The sequence below is a fragment of the Alosa alosa genome, chromosome 13, assembly GCF_017589495.1.
Source record: "Alosa alosa isolate M-15738 ecotype Scorff River chromosome 13, AALO_Geno_1.1, whole genome shotgun sequence".
Classification (NCBI taxonomy): Eukaryota; Metazoa; Chordata; class Actinopteri; order Clupeiformes; family Clupeidae; genus Alosa; species Alosa alosa.
This window is the reverse complement of record NC_063201.1, coordinates 4,433,647-4,450,379: the sequence shown is the minus strand read 5'-3', so window position 1 is coordinate 4,450,379 and position 16,733 is coordinate 4,433,647. Positions and strand designations below refer to the sequence as shown.

Below are 16,733 nucleotides of genomic sequence, written 5' to 3'. Positions count from 1 at the left end.
CAAGTCCGCCTACCTGGACACATCTCCACACCTCTTTATTGCCCCAGTTATTGCCCAAATGGGGCAACATATATAGAGCGCCTCTGGTATGGATACATTGCCTACACAATCAAGCATTGGACAGGCCTACAGAAGGATCAATTCTATCAAGGTATGTGTAATCTGAATATTGCAGAGGCTTCTTACTAATAAGGTCCAGTGATTGTGGGCACAAACTGCTCCCACTATGACTTCATAATCCAAATCCAAAAAACCTGAAATTATTCAATAAATTGACAAACAGTAGGCCTAGGCCTCACCTTATTGTCCTGCTACATGGTTTCATGACTTACCTTTTTCAAACCTTTGTTTTTCCCTTGGTAGGAATCAATCAACAACACCCTTTTCCCTGCTTGAGTGCAATCACTTACAGTTATCTGGAGATATGCGTTTAAATGGAATGTAAATACAGCTGATTAGATTTAGGCGCAGTAAATATCCATTTCCAAAGACCAAAAGTTCCCAGGTCCTATGTTCTCATAAGTTGCGGGAGAACAGCTTGTAGGGCCCCACCTTACCGTACAAATCTCTCCCTTCTCCTTAGCCCAAATTTGATGTACCACTGTGGGGAGAAATTGTCAGATGTCTAGCAAAAAGGCCTACCCACTGTCGTCAAAGTAGACCAGGAGTGGGTAAATAACTCGGAGAAAATAATCTTCATGAGTCATTTTTTGACTTACACATCCGTACGCACATGGGAGAATTCCCCCCTTAAGAAGTAGTGAATATTCACTGATTTTATACAAATATCACCAGTTAACATGATCACCAGCCAAACTGGCACCCCGGAGTCTGCTTATTGAGTACCTCTGGCCTAGGGGGCCCCTCGTAGCCTACTAAACTGCAGTGTTTCCCATACATTGACTTATTTGTTGTGGCCCACCACAATATCAACATTGACCACCACACAATGATTTTCCAGGTTGTACTAAATTGTGCTTAAATCTTTCATCATAACGACGTTAATTCTGCAAACCTTGCCCCACAAATAGAATTCAGTTCTGTGGGAAACACTGATATTGTGGAATGTACATTTGTAAACTGCTGCTTGAGTGATTGCACTGATATTAAAGTCAACTCAATTAAATTAAATTAAATTAAATTAATCTTTATTTCAGACTCACAGGAGGGCATATAAAAGTAAATAGATTAAAATGAAATAAAATAAATCATCTCATAAAAGTGAAACATATATGATCAATGTATCAATCAATCATTCACTCTAGAGTACAGTTTCTCTCACCAGTGTTTTCTAAGCCTGGATGAGTATCACACACAGCTCTTTCTAGGGCTGGTTAAGGCCTCGATCATACTGTTCTCAGATTTGTCCAGGTGACACATAGACTTATACATAAGGTTTCTGAGGGTTGCCTCACACAGAGAACACAAACAGATGACTGCAACTGGCCATGATAGAACTCTGATTAAAGAATTGTGTTTTTCCATTCCATCCTTCCATCAACAATGGCATTAAGATATTGGTTTCACTTTTATGTTTTCATAACAAATTCCTATGTCCTTTGACATGGGAGTGTTGTTCTCATGTGAAGAGAGATTGGAGTTGACGATGTCCCTCTACAGCTCATCACTGTGCTGCTGCTTCTGCTGTTGGATCTCCTGGATCTTCTTGGGGATCTGAGGCTCAGCCTTCTACAGCTCGTCACTGCGCTGCTCCTTCTTCTCCTGGATCTTCTTGGGAAGAGTCTCCGTCATGAAGGTGAAGCGGTTGGCCCTCAGGTGGCTTCCCACCTGCTGCTTCAGCCCGATCCCCAAGTACTCTTCCCCAGCACCGTACATCGGCCAGTGGGTCAACCCTGGACCATTGGGGGATCTGAAATAGGACAACACACACACATACACACACACAAACACACACACACACACACACACACAAACACACACAAATGCCACATTAAGCATATATTTAAGCAGGGAATACACACACATCTAGGACCTTTAGCACTAAAAAGGGAAAGTATGCCAAGTCACTGATAGCGTCACACTGTCATTCTGCAAATTAACTAAAATAAATATTCCTGCAGCACCTGACTAGGAAAAGGAAGACAGATTTTCAGTTAATGGTACTGTTAGCAATATCTGTCATATCGCTTGCATTCTGCTGAATATTGTTAAATGTAATTATTATACGGCTCTTCAGAATGCAGCAGAACATTAACATGAATCAGCCTTCCCAAGGTTTGAAGGTCTGATAACTCCATATAATGTGTGTGTGTGTGTGTGTGTGTGCGCATGCATGGGTGTGTGAGGGTGTGCGTGCATGTGTGTGTAGCGGATATGGTCATCCATGAACAGAATTCCATGAAACTTGGCATGCATTCAGAGGGTGTCATAATGATCCTATACTTCAAATTGTGTGCAGTTTTGAACCTGTCAGCCAATTTGCAAATTTCAAACTTAATTTTTAAATCACTAATCCATTCTTTTTTTTTTTTGGTTAGTCTGATATTTCCCAGGTTGCCTGATTGTGTATGAAATACACCCTACACATACAAAATTACTTACTTTCAATTTAAACTTTTTTGTTTGAAAATCTGGCAACCCAAAACCCAAAAAAGGAAATGGGTGCACACTGCAGCTACGGAGTCTCGCAAGCAAGCGGGTTAGTTGAATAGCCTATATCACAACTAGCTGTTGTCAAGTTGCTAGGGAAGAAATTTTGTGATTAGCACATCACATAAACTGTTATTGAGTATTGTTGATACACAATAGGAAACTTGTATCTCTAGAACATCATAATCTGACAGCAGTTTTGGTGTTTTGGAGGTGGTGGATACATAACTGGCATGCATATCTGTTTCTGTACAAATTCTGATTCTATGCAAACACTGAACCATTCGCTTACATCAGATGTTTTATGAAACACAAGCTAATTTAGGCTATCATCTGGATAATTAGAAACAATTTATTTACCGGTATATGGATAGACTTTGTCCCCTCCAATGGGGTATTTTTGTATCCAATCAACTGTGGTGTGCATGTGCATTTGAGACACAGACAGAGATGAAGAAGGAGAGAGGAAGGGAGAGGGGGAAATCTCACTAGCCTACCACAAACACACATGGATATGTTAACCCTAGGTAGCACTATACCTCAAATGAGTGGATATGGGATGGGTTGACATGGCCCCTTGAGACCAACATCCGAAAAAAGTTAGTCACCCTAGGCCCTCGGTTCTTGAGATATTCACAGAAAACTGTCCGGCCCACCTTACTTTCGGGTGGCCCGGTGCGGCGAGTGGGAGAAGGATCAAAACGAAAAACCAAGTTTCGTGCAGCCCTGTCTTTCAGTGCCCCGGGAATTGTTGACACAAGATTAAAACTCTGACTAAACCTAAAACTATATGACCTGGACAATACATTATCCCTTTTTTAAAGTTGTGTGTTGTACTCTGTCATTTAATGTACTTATGTGCCTCTAGCATTTGCAGTTTCATCATAATCTTGGCCATAAAGTTGGTCATACAGAGTGGCTTTTATTTCTTAAAGAAATATTTGATACATAAATATTTGACTGAAAATCTTTTGTTGACATACCCAGTGCGAGCGAAGTTGCCCCAGTATGACATCACTGTCGTACAAAGCTTGTCTTCCTCTTCAGTGAACGAACCTGAAGCACAAAGCACAAAAAAATAGCAAAAGTTTGTGTGAACGTTTTGAAGATGAACCTGAGACAAAGCAGTCAAGTGGTACATGTATGTGGCAAGTGTCAGAATAAATATATCTTACCATTTATCTTGACATGGCCTTTCGTGAAGCAGCCTCCAAAGACAAAGGCAAGTTCATCTCCATGGTCCACTTTGACAAAGCTTGGGCGCTTGTACGAAAGGAATCTTGGAGGATGCTGGAACTCATACATGTATATAGGTGCACCAGAATCTGTGTGTGTTTGCGAAAGAGAGAGAGAAAGAGAGAGAGACAGAGAGAGAGAGAGAGACATGACTGACGCCACTAGATGATGCCAATGAGCTGCAACTATTCTTTGTCTGGAATTCCCCCAGCTTTGACCCAAGCACTTCAACTTCTCTGCAAATCCTTCACTAATTATTTAAGGCTAAATACACACTATTCGTAAATGAGTGCATGTCATTTTGTGACAAATAAGACGTTGAAAATATGTCCATATCTGAATTAATTTTGAACGTTGAATGTGCTTCAGAACCAGATGACCGGTGATACTCGAGCAGTGACCCAGTTGACCCAGTGGTGCACCACATTGATGGAGACAGTCTTTCTACTGACCCTTCACTGACAAACACCACCTTCCCTAATGCCTCCCTAATCAATGAAAACATGTATCAGCATAAACAGTTGAACCGGTAGGATCATTGTGATTATATTCAAACTATTGGTATGGAATTTATTTCCATAGCAATACTGCAGTTAGGGTTTCATGGCCTTTGAGGTTGAACTGCATTTTTAGGCAGTGCTTAAACCACAACATGACAGTATGACACACAACAACTTCCTTCAAGGAAGCACATACAGTATGCTGGACTCACACCTAAAGACATTTGCATGGGAGCCAAGCAAGCTAACAGATAAACCCAGTGCACTAGAAGCCTCAGGGCCTGAATATAGTCCTGTGTCTGTGTCCCGCGTACACGGCACGTGACGAGAATTACGTAATCAACACGGCATGCGGGGGGTGTCGTGTGTCTCCCAACATATAAGACCATGCGTCAATGACACACATAGGAGTATGCCACTTCCATCAGTTATAATGTCTTCGGTGAGTGAAGTTAACCCTCTGCACAGCTTGGTATGTGTTGCATGGCCTAGGTTGCACTCTTACCTCTGTGAGCTTTTGATAGCTTGATGGCAGGTATATTGAACACTACATCTGCAAAGACCTCTGTAAATGCATCCCTGTTTTTCAACATGTCCTCTCCATTCCCCAGATACTCTTCCAAAATGAAGTCAATCTCACTGGCTCCTGACTACAAAGACACATTTGAATTATTTCAGTTTCAGTCTTGAAACAGTTTCACTGTTGTTGCCTGATTCAGAGGATCATGATGAGGCATACATGTAGGAGGAAGGGGGTGACGATCTGTTTGGCAGTCTCTAGATCAATCCCATCTGTCCAGCCAGGTGGTGCCATGAACTTGAAGAATAAATCAACAAAAAGCATGTCAACAAAGACCACCTTTCTCTCCCAAGACAACAGTTTAGAATAATGCAAATTAGCAACACAGTGAATGATGAGTGTGGGCAAACTACATTACATTTTTTTGTATGAGTTTGAAAAAAAAATTGACCACACTATCTTCAAAAAACATACCAGTGTTTCCCATACATTGACTTATTTGTGGCGGCCCACCACAATATCAAGATTGACCACCACACAATGATTTTCCAGGTTGTACTAAACTGTGCTTAAATCTGGTTAGCATCATAACCACGCTGCTCTAATTTGTTAAAAACTGTTGCATTCAAGATAATTCTGCAAACCTACCACCACAAATAGAACTCAGTTCTGTGGGAAACACTGCATACACAATCCATTTTTACAGTAGGCCTATCAGACTCTACTCACCGCGGGCATTAACCATCCACATTCATCATTGGTAATGCCATTAATTAATGGCACTTTGCTGAATTCGTGAGATTTGAAAAGCTCCTCCAGAGGTTTGCGTAAAAAATGTCCATCAATTGTCACCAAGAACATAAATTCTGGACTCTGTGAAATTTGGAATATTATAAAGAAATGTTAGAAAACCCATTATTTGTGCATTCTGGCCAAGGCTTTTAGGTAACAAAATGTAGCCTATCCACCTGAGCCACACTTCATAAATGACACCCTAATACATTATATTTATATAAAAAAATATTTAATTTACTGTAATATTATTGTTATTATTGTTCTAGTATTATTCACTTGGCTACATTGCTTTAATTAATGCTCTTCCAATGTTAGTGTTTTGTTTACTACTATTGTTATTATGATGTTTGTAAGGGACAATTGCTCTGTTGCCAGCTTGGCCACTTTTTAGAGTTTGGCACGTGATTCTCCCCATCGTTATGTAATCGGTATCTCTGGTTTTATTTGGTAATATCTATATGCCTGGCATCATCTCTGGTCATATCTATCTTACTGTGTTTTACCAGAGAGCGTTGACGTGGTCAGTAATCAAGGATCTTTGGTTTTTGATCTCAGTTGCTGTCTTCCAAATGTTTTGTATCAGCCACTAGAGGGCACATTCATCATATGATTCTTTATCCATGTGAAGCTTATGTTGTTTTGTAGGCCTAATGCATATGTTGCATGGAAACATCAACAATTGTTCTGCTGTTCCTTCTCTGTGAAGTAGGCTAGGGCTCTCTTACAGGTTATTTATCTTCTCTTTCTCATAAAAAGACATTTCCCCACTATAACCTAATTGGCTATTATGCATTATATAGCGGATTGAAAAGTAAAGCCACAATGTATCCCTAGATCAGTAGGATAGTCGTGATTATACTTTATGTAGCCTAATATTTAGAATATATTTTAATAGTCCTGTTGATTTGTGAAATGAACCAGTATGACACGACATCAATGGTACGACAGTTACAGTCTGTGTCTGTAGAGTAAAGGGCCATAATATCTCACCCTAGCAATCTTCAAAATGTCCTCAGTTGACATCTGCATGACACAGTCCACAATCTCGTGTGGCTTGGTGCCAGCACAGCTTGATGCGTTGGCCACCATCTAAAAGGAACAATAAAAAGCAAGCAGAGAGATAATGTGACCACCCAACACCTCAGTATCATAATGCAAAACAAAGTGTAGATGTTGGAAGGTAATCACCATGGCTACGGCCAAAGGCTCTGAGCTGACGAGATCCATGGCTGCAGTGCCACTCTCAGCAATGGCTCGATGGAACAGCCCAGAGCTCAAGGGTGAAAAAAGCTATGAGGAGCAATGCAACAAATATTATTAATGCAAAGATTATCTAACAGTCCAACGCTATATAGGTAGCATGAGTTAATGCATAAATTGACATTAATGGAAAGTAAAAGAAACACAAATACAATGGCAAAATACATGCAGTGACAAAAGTAAATATTGTATACACTCTTGTAAACAAAAGTAAACAATGTTAAACACCAGTTTATATGTAGAAAGTGAAACCTTTCTTAGACAATGGTTGGGAGTGGGATTCAGGTTTTCATGGCAAACACACAGCATCTTAGCACAGAAGCCCACCTGCAGTGACACGCTCGCCCCCCCTGCAGACTGTCCGAATATGGTGACAGACGAGGGGTCCCCTCCAAAGCTCTGGATGTTCTCCTGGACCCACTGCAGTGCAGCCACCTGGTCCAAGAGTCCCCAGTTTCCAGGGGCGTTATCATCCCCAGTGCTTGGTAGCAGACAAAACAAGAAACTGTGCTACTGACTCCAGCTGTGCTATTCCATACACAGAATCATCACCAGAATGAAGTGTAAACAAAAAGCAACCAACATTAAAAAGAGGTTATTGTAGAGTATTTTCGTTACAGGTAAGGCTGCTGATTACACAATTTTACCAGGAGTTTGTTATGTATTAAAGGAAGTGTAAAGAACTATATACACAAATGCATTATGATCACCACACCATACAGGGCACATTCTGTTAATTTACTGACTAAAGGTGTAAAGGACCATGACACTGACTACAGGCTCACCTGAAGAAGCCAAGCATTCCCAATCTGTACTGAATCAGCACCACCACCACATTCTGATAGGCTGCCAGGACAGATCCATCATAAAAGGAGGCGGAGCCCATGGCTAACCCTCCCCCATGGACCCACACCATGACCTGGATGACAGCAGCACATGAACTTAGACAGACACGCCAATGACCATGGCAATGAATTGATTACATAACTGAACAAAACTTCTAAAACACAGATTAAACTGTGCTTATACTGTCACTCTATGATTAAACTCACCGGTAACTTGGCATCTTCAGCAGGATAGGCAGGAGTGTAAACATTGAGATAGAGACAATCCTCAGACACCTCAGGAATCTCCATAATCATGCCAACAGATTCTGACAAATTTACAGACATCTGTCGGTCTTGTATACACCTGAGAACAAATCAGACATTAGACTGCCCTCACTCATATTGGGTGATTGTGGACACATCGTTTGTGTAGTTCAGTCACTAAAGGTGCAGTCAGTGATTGCACATGACGTCACATTCGTTTATATTTATGTTTATATTGAATTGTATTAGCAGACGCTAGGACAGTATTAACATCACTTAATGAATTTGACATGGGGATTAATGTAAGGGATAGCAGGTGGTAGTGGGTGTCCAAGGTGTCCTGATATGCGGAAATAATGGAGACGGAGATGAAGACACCTCTCATGCGAAACAGAGTGGAGTTTTCTCCACCAAGTTCATTAATTGACCTTTTTCACAGCAGCCATTTTGACATGAAATAGTAAGGCAAGCACAGGTGTTACTAATTACAATAATGAAGTCTCTGTTCAATATAAGTGCGGGAGAATTAGAACCTTAATTAATATCATTAGTGTTAATATCATTAACTCCTAGGCCTGTGTCAAAAATGGCTGCTGTGAAAAAGGTCCATTCTGTATATAGGGACAGCGATGTTATTTTCTTTGTCCCTCATGTTGCCAGTCATGTACTGTATGTAGGCAATAGGCATGCATTATAGGCAATAGGCATGCATTATAGCACAAAAAGGGAAATGCAGTTCAGTTTAAACAGAGGCCGACCTGTTCAATTTGTTGTACTACTTTCATTGGTTACGGAAAATGATGGTGGGTAGTTACAGTTGATTCCACTGTTGCAAAGCCATCATTGTTTATATTGAAATGGGTAATTACATTTTTGTACCAGATCTACTTCATAGGAGCCCCAATGTACAGAATTAACAGCCCCCTGCCAGCCAATCAGAAAATAGTTCTTGTCTCTTGGGGATATGTTTTTAATAATATGCCTTGCTGTTTCTTTTAAAAGTATATCATGATTATTGTGTTTGTATTTTTGTATTTTCAAATGACTAATTACTTGTATTTTAATTAAATAAATTTTTTACATCAGTATTTTGTATTTTATTTTGTTAAATTTCATGAGCCAGTATTTGTAGTTTGTAACAAAATAGTTTTGGATGTATTTGTTCCCACCTCTGCTTTGTTTACATTTGGGAAATGAATGGTGATGAACTTCAACGATGAACTTCAATTTATGGGTACACCACTTCTGTTGGAATCATACTTTCAGCTCTAATGTCACAATTTAACAGGTGAAAAAATGTCAAGCCAAGTCGGTCATTTAGTCCTTCCTACCCACAATTCAGCAAAAGTCACCAATAACATTTTTTGTCACATTCAGCAATCATCTCCTCACGTCCGCTAGCTTCCCATTCCATGAGTGTAAAAAAAACGATCTCTGTAGGCAGCCCAGGCTGGAAACAAACAAAGTGGGTGGGGGCAGCCCGTCCCCCAAACAAAAACAAAACTATGTGGAGTTTCTCTGGGAATACTGAAGGGAGGGGTGAGCTACCTGGTGTGTTTTGTACAAAAGTGTCTGCTAATAAATCTAAATCTAAACATAAAAATTAACAAACGTGACTTCCTGGACAATCACTGACTTTAACACATTCGGTTAATTAATCTTTCTTTGACAAAATTTGACAAAAACAATTAGACTGATCAGCGTTAAAAAGACATTAATGAATGACAGGACATGTTTTCTGGAAAACCTCTGTCTTACTGTCTGGAAAACCTTTGTCTTACTTACTGCTGTGCGAAATCCTTTACCTAGACTAATAGCACACCTCTCCTATCTGAAATTACTATAGCAATCAAGCACCTAATAGAAATTGACTATTGCTAGTCCAAGGGCATCTAATCAGCATTATAATTGAGTGACTCACTCACTCTCTTGAGCACCTTACCATGCACACATAACTAAAGGACTACTGTTGGACTACTTTTTGCACCTTCACCATGACACTCACTCTCTTGAGCACCTTACCATACACACAGAACTACAGGACTACTGTTGGACTACTTTTGCACCTTCACCATGACACTCACTCTCTTGAGCACCTCACCATGCACACAGAAATACAGGTCCTGTCACTACAAGCGTCTCATGCTTGATCACCCTCAAGCACACTGGATTTTTTACATTTAATTTATATAGTATATTTAGTATTTAGTTTTGTTAGTTTTTCTTATCTTCTCCTGTCTCTATTGTACAGTGGAGTTTGGTTATATGTTTATACTTATATTTACCATTTCTGCTGTAAGTGCATGTTGTGTGTGATGTCTGTATGCTACTGAGACCCCCTGAATTTCCCCTTGGGGATCAATAAAGTATCTATCTATCTATCTATCTATCTATAAGTGTGGCCTGATTAACTTACATAAATGGTTGCTTGGTGGCATCCCTGACTCCCTCCCATCCCTGCACAGGTTGGGGTGGGGCCAACCTGAGGGGTCCCACAGGTGGCTTAGCAAAGGGCACGCCCAGGTAGGAGTGCACCACTGTCGTCTTTCCCCTCACTCGCAAGTACTCGCCTCTGAGGGCTCCCAGCTTGGTGTGGATCAGTGGTCCTGTAGTTGTCCAGACAACACAACAACATTGGCAGGATCATGTTTAGCCTAGTCTAGCCTATTGAATAGACATAATATGGGCAAACATCTACCTTTGCTTGAATTCTTACATACAGTATTAGGTCAACCTTGTTTTCCAGCATGTTGCTGTGCGTTCAGTGTGTTATCCCATATCCCATTTGCATGTAAATCACATGTAAGCCCTTTATACGCCCTTTTTTACATAACGTTTCAGTTACACACATTTTCCCATTCCAACTGATGTCAAACCCACAGCGTGCAAGTTTGAAATCAAGGCATTCTTATGAAAAAGGCGTGATTTAAAATAGAACCAGACCGATCCACCACATCGTTAATTTAGGTTGATATAAAAACACTAAACGTTCTCATTGACCATCTGAATGACATTTAAATCCAGAAAGAACACAAACCAGTCTTTGGTTTTGAAAACGTTTGCATGGTGAACTGAAAAGTTCGGCCTACTGTAAATGGGAGAATTGGAGAATTAAAGGGTGAAGTAAGGGGAGAATTTGCACAGGCTAAAAAGCGCTTAGTACAGTAGGCTATACGCGCTTTTTACGCACCCTTACGCACATTGGAGAATTCGCCCCTACTGAATACGTAGCCTATTTTGCGATACTGACAGTTACACATCACTCATGCTGTATTGGGTATGGATACTATTGTAAACACACACACGCTTAAAACGAATGTGTTGAAATCAACACAACTTGCATTGTTAACACATCTATGTGTCCAGATAGGGACAATACATTAAGAGTGCACCATTCGACGAAGGGAGTGACATTTAACAACAATACGTTTTACGACAGTTCACCTGAACTTACTGAACTTACCATCGTGCGCTGTTGAAGTTAAATACGCAACACTTGCTAGGAAAATTATCCTTATCACGAGAGCCATAGTTGTCAGTGTCTGTTGTGGACCGAAAGTAAACAACTGCACGGACTTTTATAGTGACGTAGGCTACTTTTCAAGTAGTCAGTAACCTGTCACACGCACAGCGAAATGTGGGCATGGCAATGAGCTCATTTAGTTTCTCAACCTAGGATGTCCACGGCGCCAAGGGATTTAACATTTAGGAAGGGCGCCCATTTTTAGACAATGCTCCATTCCTCTAGAAACTTAGTATTGCGTACACATTGAAAAACCAAAAGTAATTAATCAGAAATAATAATAGAGGAGAAAAAAAAAACACTTGCATGTCTATGACTCAAAGCCCTGCAAATTCACTGTGACTAAGCATGTGAGCATTGCCTTATTGGGTAAACCTGATGCCATACCCAGAGCAATAGTCCGAGCGAATTAGGATTGAGGGTGGCGCTAAATACAGCGAAGCTATATTTGGTATTGTTGGAATCGTAATTTACTGTAATGTAGATTAACAATTTCCCAGATAGCAAAATCAGATTGGCAGATAGCGCACCGCTGGTGGATTGCCGTTGGACCACCATCTCTTTAAATTTAACTTGTCATGAATATTAAGAAAAGTTAATAAAATCATATTTGGAGTATAACTGAACAAATGAAAAAGGTTTTAGACCAATTGTGGCAAAATATTGGGCAATTTGTCTGCAACCCGCTAGCGGACTGCCAGAGAACCGATGAGCAAAATGCCAGCGGACCGCCAGCTATGCCCCCAATGGACCGACAGTGGTCCGCCAGCCTCTTGCTATCTGGGTGACGTGCCTACAGTAGCCTACCAATCCTCTCAAAATAATTAGAGGCCATTGAATGTACCACATTTCAATGCATGTTAGGCTAAAAATGATATGTTATTACATCATGATATTAGGAAATATCTCCTCAATTGGTTGAAGAATCTTTATCAAACTGTCAAGTGTAAAGGGCTTAACGAGCTTAATGAGCTGAATGGGCAGTGCACGTCTTGGGGTCAAAGGTCAAGGTCATATTGGGTCATATTCAAATTACAGCAAAGCGAAACACAGGATTGTCAGCAAACGTAAAGGAGAATTCCGGTGTGATATTGACCTAAAGTGTGTTGAAACATGATACCGAGTGTGAACGTGTGTCTCATAGCTCATCTCGGCTTGTCCCCTGCACTCCGAAATCTGGCGCTAGTTAGCTGATGCTACCAACAGGTTTTCAATGGGGGTGCCTCAGGCTAGCCATGCAAATAAATCACTGTTTTACACCATTTACGAGGCTCAAACTATCTCCACACTTCATTGGTAGACTAAGGGCCTTGACATTTAAAACGAGACATTGAGAACTTTGAGAAAGCACTGGTAGTTTATTTACAAGACGATTTATACAGACAGTACCTTCAGGAAGTTTACCGTTCACGCCATCTTGAATTTAGTCACGACAAGTTGAGCGACGAGTACGAATGAACAGGTATGATAATGGATCAGATTTCAAAAATAATTCCATGAAAATGCATGGATTCCAGTTGCTGCTACTTGGAAATCTACCAATGTCTACCGTGGTTCCTTCATAAATTGTGTAGCAAATTATCAGACGAGTGACAGAAGCACCGGGCATAATTTGACCAGCAAACTCCGCGTCCATAGTTTGAGAAACGCTATGCTGCATCCGGGCAAAGATTCTAGAAGCCCAGCGCAACTCCAAAAAGGAGGACAAATGAGTGTCCAGCTTGAGGCTGCACCGGACGCCAAGCGACTATCCGACCTAAATCCGGATGTATGGCCACCCCTGAACGTAATGTAACGCCTGCTTTCACTGACACTGACACCAAAACCTAGCCTTTGCGCGCAGCCAGTGCCCATTATTTCGCCTCATGCTGGTAATATAAGGAGCTGCAACCTAATTTCAGTGGCCATAAGCTCTCAGAGACAGCTGTAGGCCTAGTGGTTCTCATAGGCTATTGCAAATGAAACTTGAGATCTCGCAAAACAAAGTCAAGATCTTGCAATTCAAAGTCAAGATCTCGCAAATCAAAGTCAAGATCTCGCAATTCAAAGTCAAGATCAAGATCTAGCAAATCAAAGTCAAGATCTAGCAATTCAAGTCAAGATCTAGCAAATCAAAGTCAAGATCTAGCAATTCAAAGTCAAGATCTAGCAAATCAAAGTCAAGATCTCGCAATTCAAAGTCAAGATCTCGCAAATCAAAGTCAAGATCTCGCAATTCAAAGTCAAGATCAAGATCTAGCAAATCAAAGTCAAGATCTAGCAATTCAAGTCAAGATCTAGCAAATCAAAGTCAAGATCTAGCAATTCAAAGTCAAGATCTAGCAATTCAAAGTCAAGATCTAGCAAATCAAAGTCAAGATCTAGCAATTCTATAGTCAGTGTTTGTCCCCAGTACATGCTTTTCCCCCTTTTTTTTTCTTTCTTTCTTTTCTTTCATGTCACTTCGGGGGCTCCGTGCGCACTGTCATTTGGACTGTGATAGAATATGAAGAGTGGCCTTTGCCTTTGTGTAATGGAATTGGTGAGTCTTGAAATCTTCAATAATCTGCTTCCCTTAAACTAAGCATTTACATGAAGCACATGATATACCAATTGAAACACATTCCACTCAGATAGCTAGGTGGCTACCAGGTTCATAATTCACTTTTAATTGCAAACAGAAAATATCTAGCTAGCATCATGTCATTACATGCTTCTATTTCCAAAGGAATGAAGGTTGTTTATACCAACTTAACAGTATGCTTATCATTGTTAATATTGTGCCATAATTGTGGCACAAACAATGTTTGAGTTTGTGGACTAGCCATAGGCTATATTTGAAAGGAGCTGGCAAAATATTATGAGTAGGCCTACCGTGTAGACCAGTAGTTCTCAACCTTTTTTCAGTGATGTACCCCCTGTGAAATATTTTTTCAGCCAAGTACCCCCTAACCAGCGCAAAGCATTTTTAGTTGAGAAAAAAAGACTTAATTACAAGAATTACCGCTATGCTTCAACCACGGCTCCATCATTTGAGTTTTGACATGTGACAGGGTGGGTCGAACCATCCTGGTATGGGGGGGACTGTGGGTTTTTAGGATAATGAAATTGAATAGCCTAGTGAAATATAAAATTCATTTTATGAACTTATATTTTCCTGAAATATTTATTAAATAATTGTTTTTAAAGTATTTTTGCATGGATTCTACTTTAAATATATGTATATTTTAAAATCTCACGTACCCCCTGGAGTGCCTTTACGTACCCCCAGGGGTACCCCCATTTGAGAACCACTGGTGTAGACAATGCTCTTAAAGTGACAGTGCACCATTTGTAAATGAGTTAAGCAGCATCAAATTGGTAGTATTTCTTAAGAAATGTATATTTTAAAACAAAATTACTTTGTCATTATTACCATTTTAATAATATACAAAAAATAATTTGGAGGGGGGGGTATGGGGAGTGTCCCTCATTTTGGGGTTGAGAAATTTGGCAACCCTAAGCACATCTCCACATCTGTGCATGCTGTGTATCCATGTGGCAATCACAGTCTCAGTCATGCCTCTTCCTGTGGTGAGTCCACCCCTACTCCTAACTGAACGCATCATCATTTGGGGCAGTCGTGGCCTACTGGTTAGGGCTTCAGGCTTAGAACCGAAGGGTTGCTGGTTCGATCCCCGACCAGTGGGAATGGCTAAAGTGCCCTTGAGCAAGGCACCTAACCCCTCACTGCTCCCTGAGCACCGCTATTGCAAGGCAGCTCACTGCTCCGAGTTAGTGTGTGCTTCACCTCACTGTGTGTTCACTAATTCACAGATGGGATAAATGCAGAGACCAAATTCCTTGTATGCGCAAGTATACTTGGCCTAGAAACCTGATTTACATTTTACATCACTTGCTCAATCACAAGATCTAACCATAGACCTGCCCAAATCAGTTGCTTCGTCGAATTGTAAAGTAACTTCATCGAACATCTTAAACACCCATGGATGTGTTGTTGCCAATGCTGTTGTCATCTATTGCAATACTGTAATCAATTAATAATTCCAAGCCACTGCTGCAAGATCTTAGCTCACCTCCACCTTGGCAGATAACACAAAGATTTTCTGAAATTCCATTTTCATCTTCAAGCGCTATTCCATCCATAGCAATCAGTCCGAGTAATGAAATCTAGACTGTTGCACATGAATAAATACTGATACTCAACTCCAATGTATAAATTGTGTGGGAAATATGTTTTGTTTTTACTCTGGAACCAAAGACCCAAAGGAGACCACAAAGACAGAGGTCTTCAACTGCACGACTGCAAACTGCGCGGAGCCAATGGGCGTATGAAATGTCATCACATAGCATTACGGCACAGTGTTTATGAGAAATGTAGGAAGTACTGCCACAAATGACCAAGAACAGAGCCTTATGTATCATGTAATGCCTCATGCATCACCGGCCAAACTGGCTAGTACATTTTTATTAACACCCGCCAAAATGAATTTTAATCCGCATTTGGCGGGTTGGCGGGTGTTAATTTAGAACCCTGTAGGCCATACTTGGTCTGTCTGGAACATTTATTTCCCTTCCTCGGCCATATATGGTTATTTTCCCTTCCTTATACATATGGTCTAGCTGGTGTTCATCTGCCCTTTGCTCCGACAGCTAGTCTGCTGATTTACAATGACTTGCTGACAATAAATGCAGCAATACATGGCTATTCCCTTACACAGTACATATGGTCTAGCTGATTTACAATGACCTGCTATTCATAGGATCTTTTTTCCAGAAAGGATTGGTACTGTAAGCACGTTAAATTCATAATCTACAGAAAATAACGATTCCAGCGATACCAAGCTTCTCTGTATTTAGTGCCACCTTAGACCCCTTTTTGAGCTAATTCGCTCGGACTAAAGGGTTTGTTTATTTTTGTTCAGGCCTGTCGCTCTGAGGCCTGTCCCACTGTACTGCTTCTCCTCTGGGTGCCCGATGGATTATTGATATGCATTTGAATATGTTTCCTGTTTGTGGGGTTAACTATTTAAAAATAAGAAAAATGTCAAACTGTCTATTTGCTGTCAATTCCCATACTGTCTGTAATATGGTGTAAGGTTTGACCAATAACCACATTTAATACTACTACTACTACTACTACTACTAATAATAATAATAATACATTTGAAATACCTTAATATGCTGTCTATCTGAATATTGTGTGGATAGTAATATGT

At 40.5% G+C, this 16,733-nt stretch overlaps 1 protein-coding gene across 1 annotated transcript; it reads right to left on the bottom strand.

The window, feature by feature from the left end:
• Positions 1-1,126: 1,126 nt before the first annotated feature.
• On the bottom strand, positions 1,127-11,759 carry LOC125306548 (fatty acyl-CoA hydrolase precursor, medium chain-like). The gene is made up of 13 exons (XM_048261964.1): positions 11,476-11,759; positions 10,429-10,618; positions 7,974-8,112; positions 7,707-7,840; positions 7,249-7,402; positions 6,850-6,951; positions 6,652-6,750; positions 5,596-5,739; positions 5,086-5,163; positions 4,852-4,996; positions 3,786-3,935; positions 3,594-3,666; positions 1,127-1,870 (listed from the first exon to the last, which is right to left on the bottom strand). The coding sequence occupies exons 1-13, from the start codon at positions 11,540-11,542 to the stop codon at positions 1,690-1,692; spliced, it is 1,656 nt and encodes a 551-aa protein (XP_048117921.1). The 5' UTR covers positions 11,543-11,759; the 3' UTR covers positions 1,127-1,689.
• Between the last annotated feature and the right edge of the window lie 4,974 nt (positions 11,760-16,733).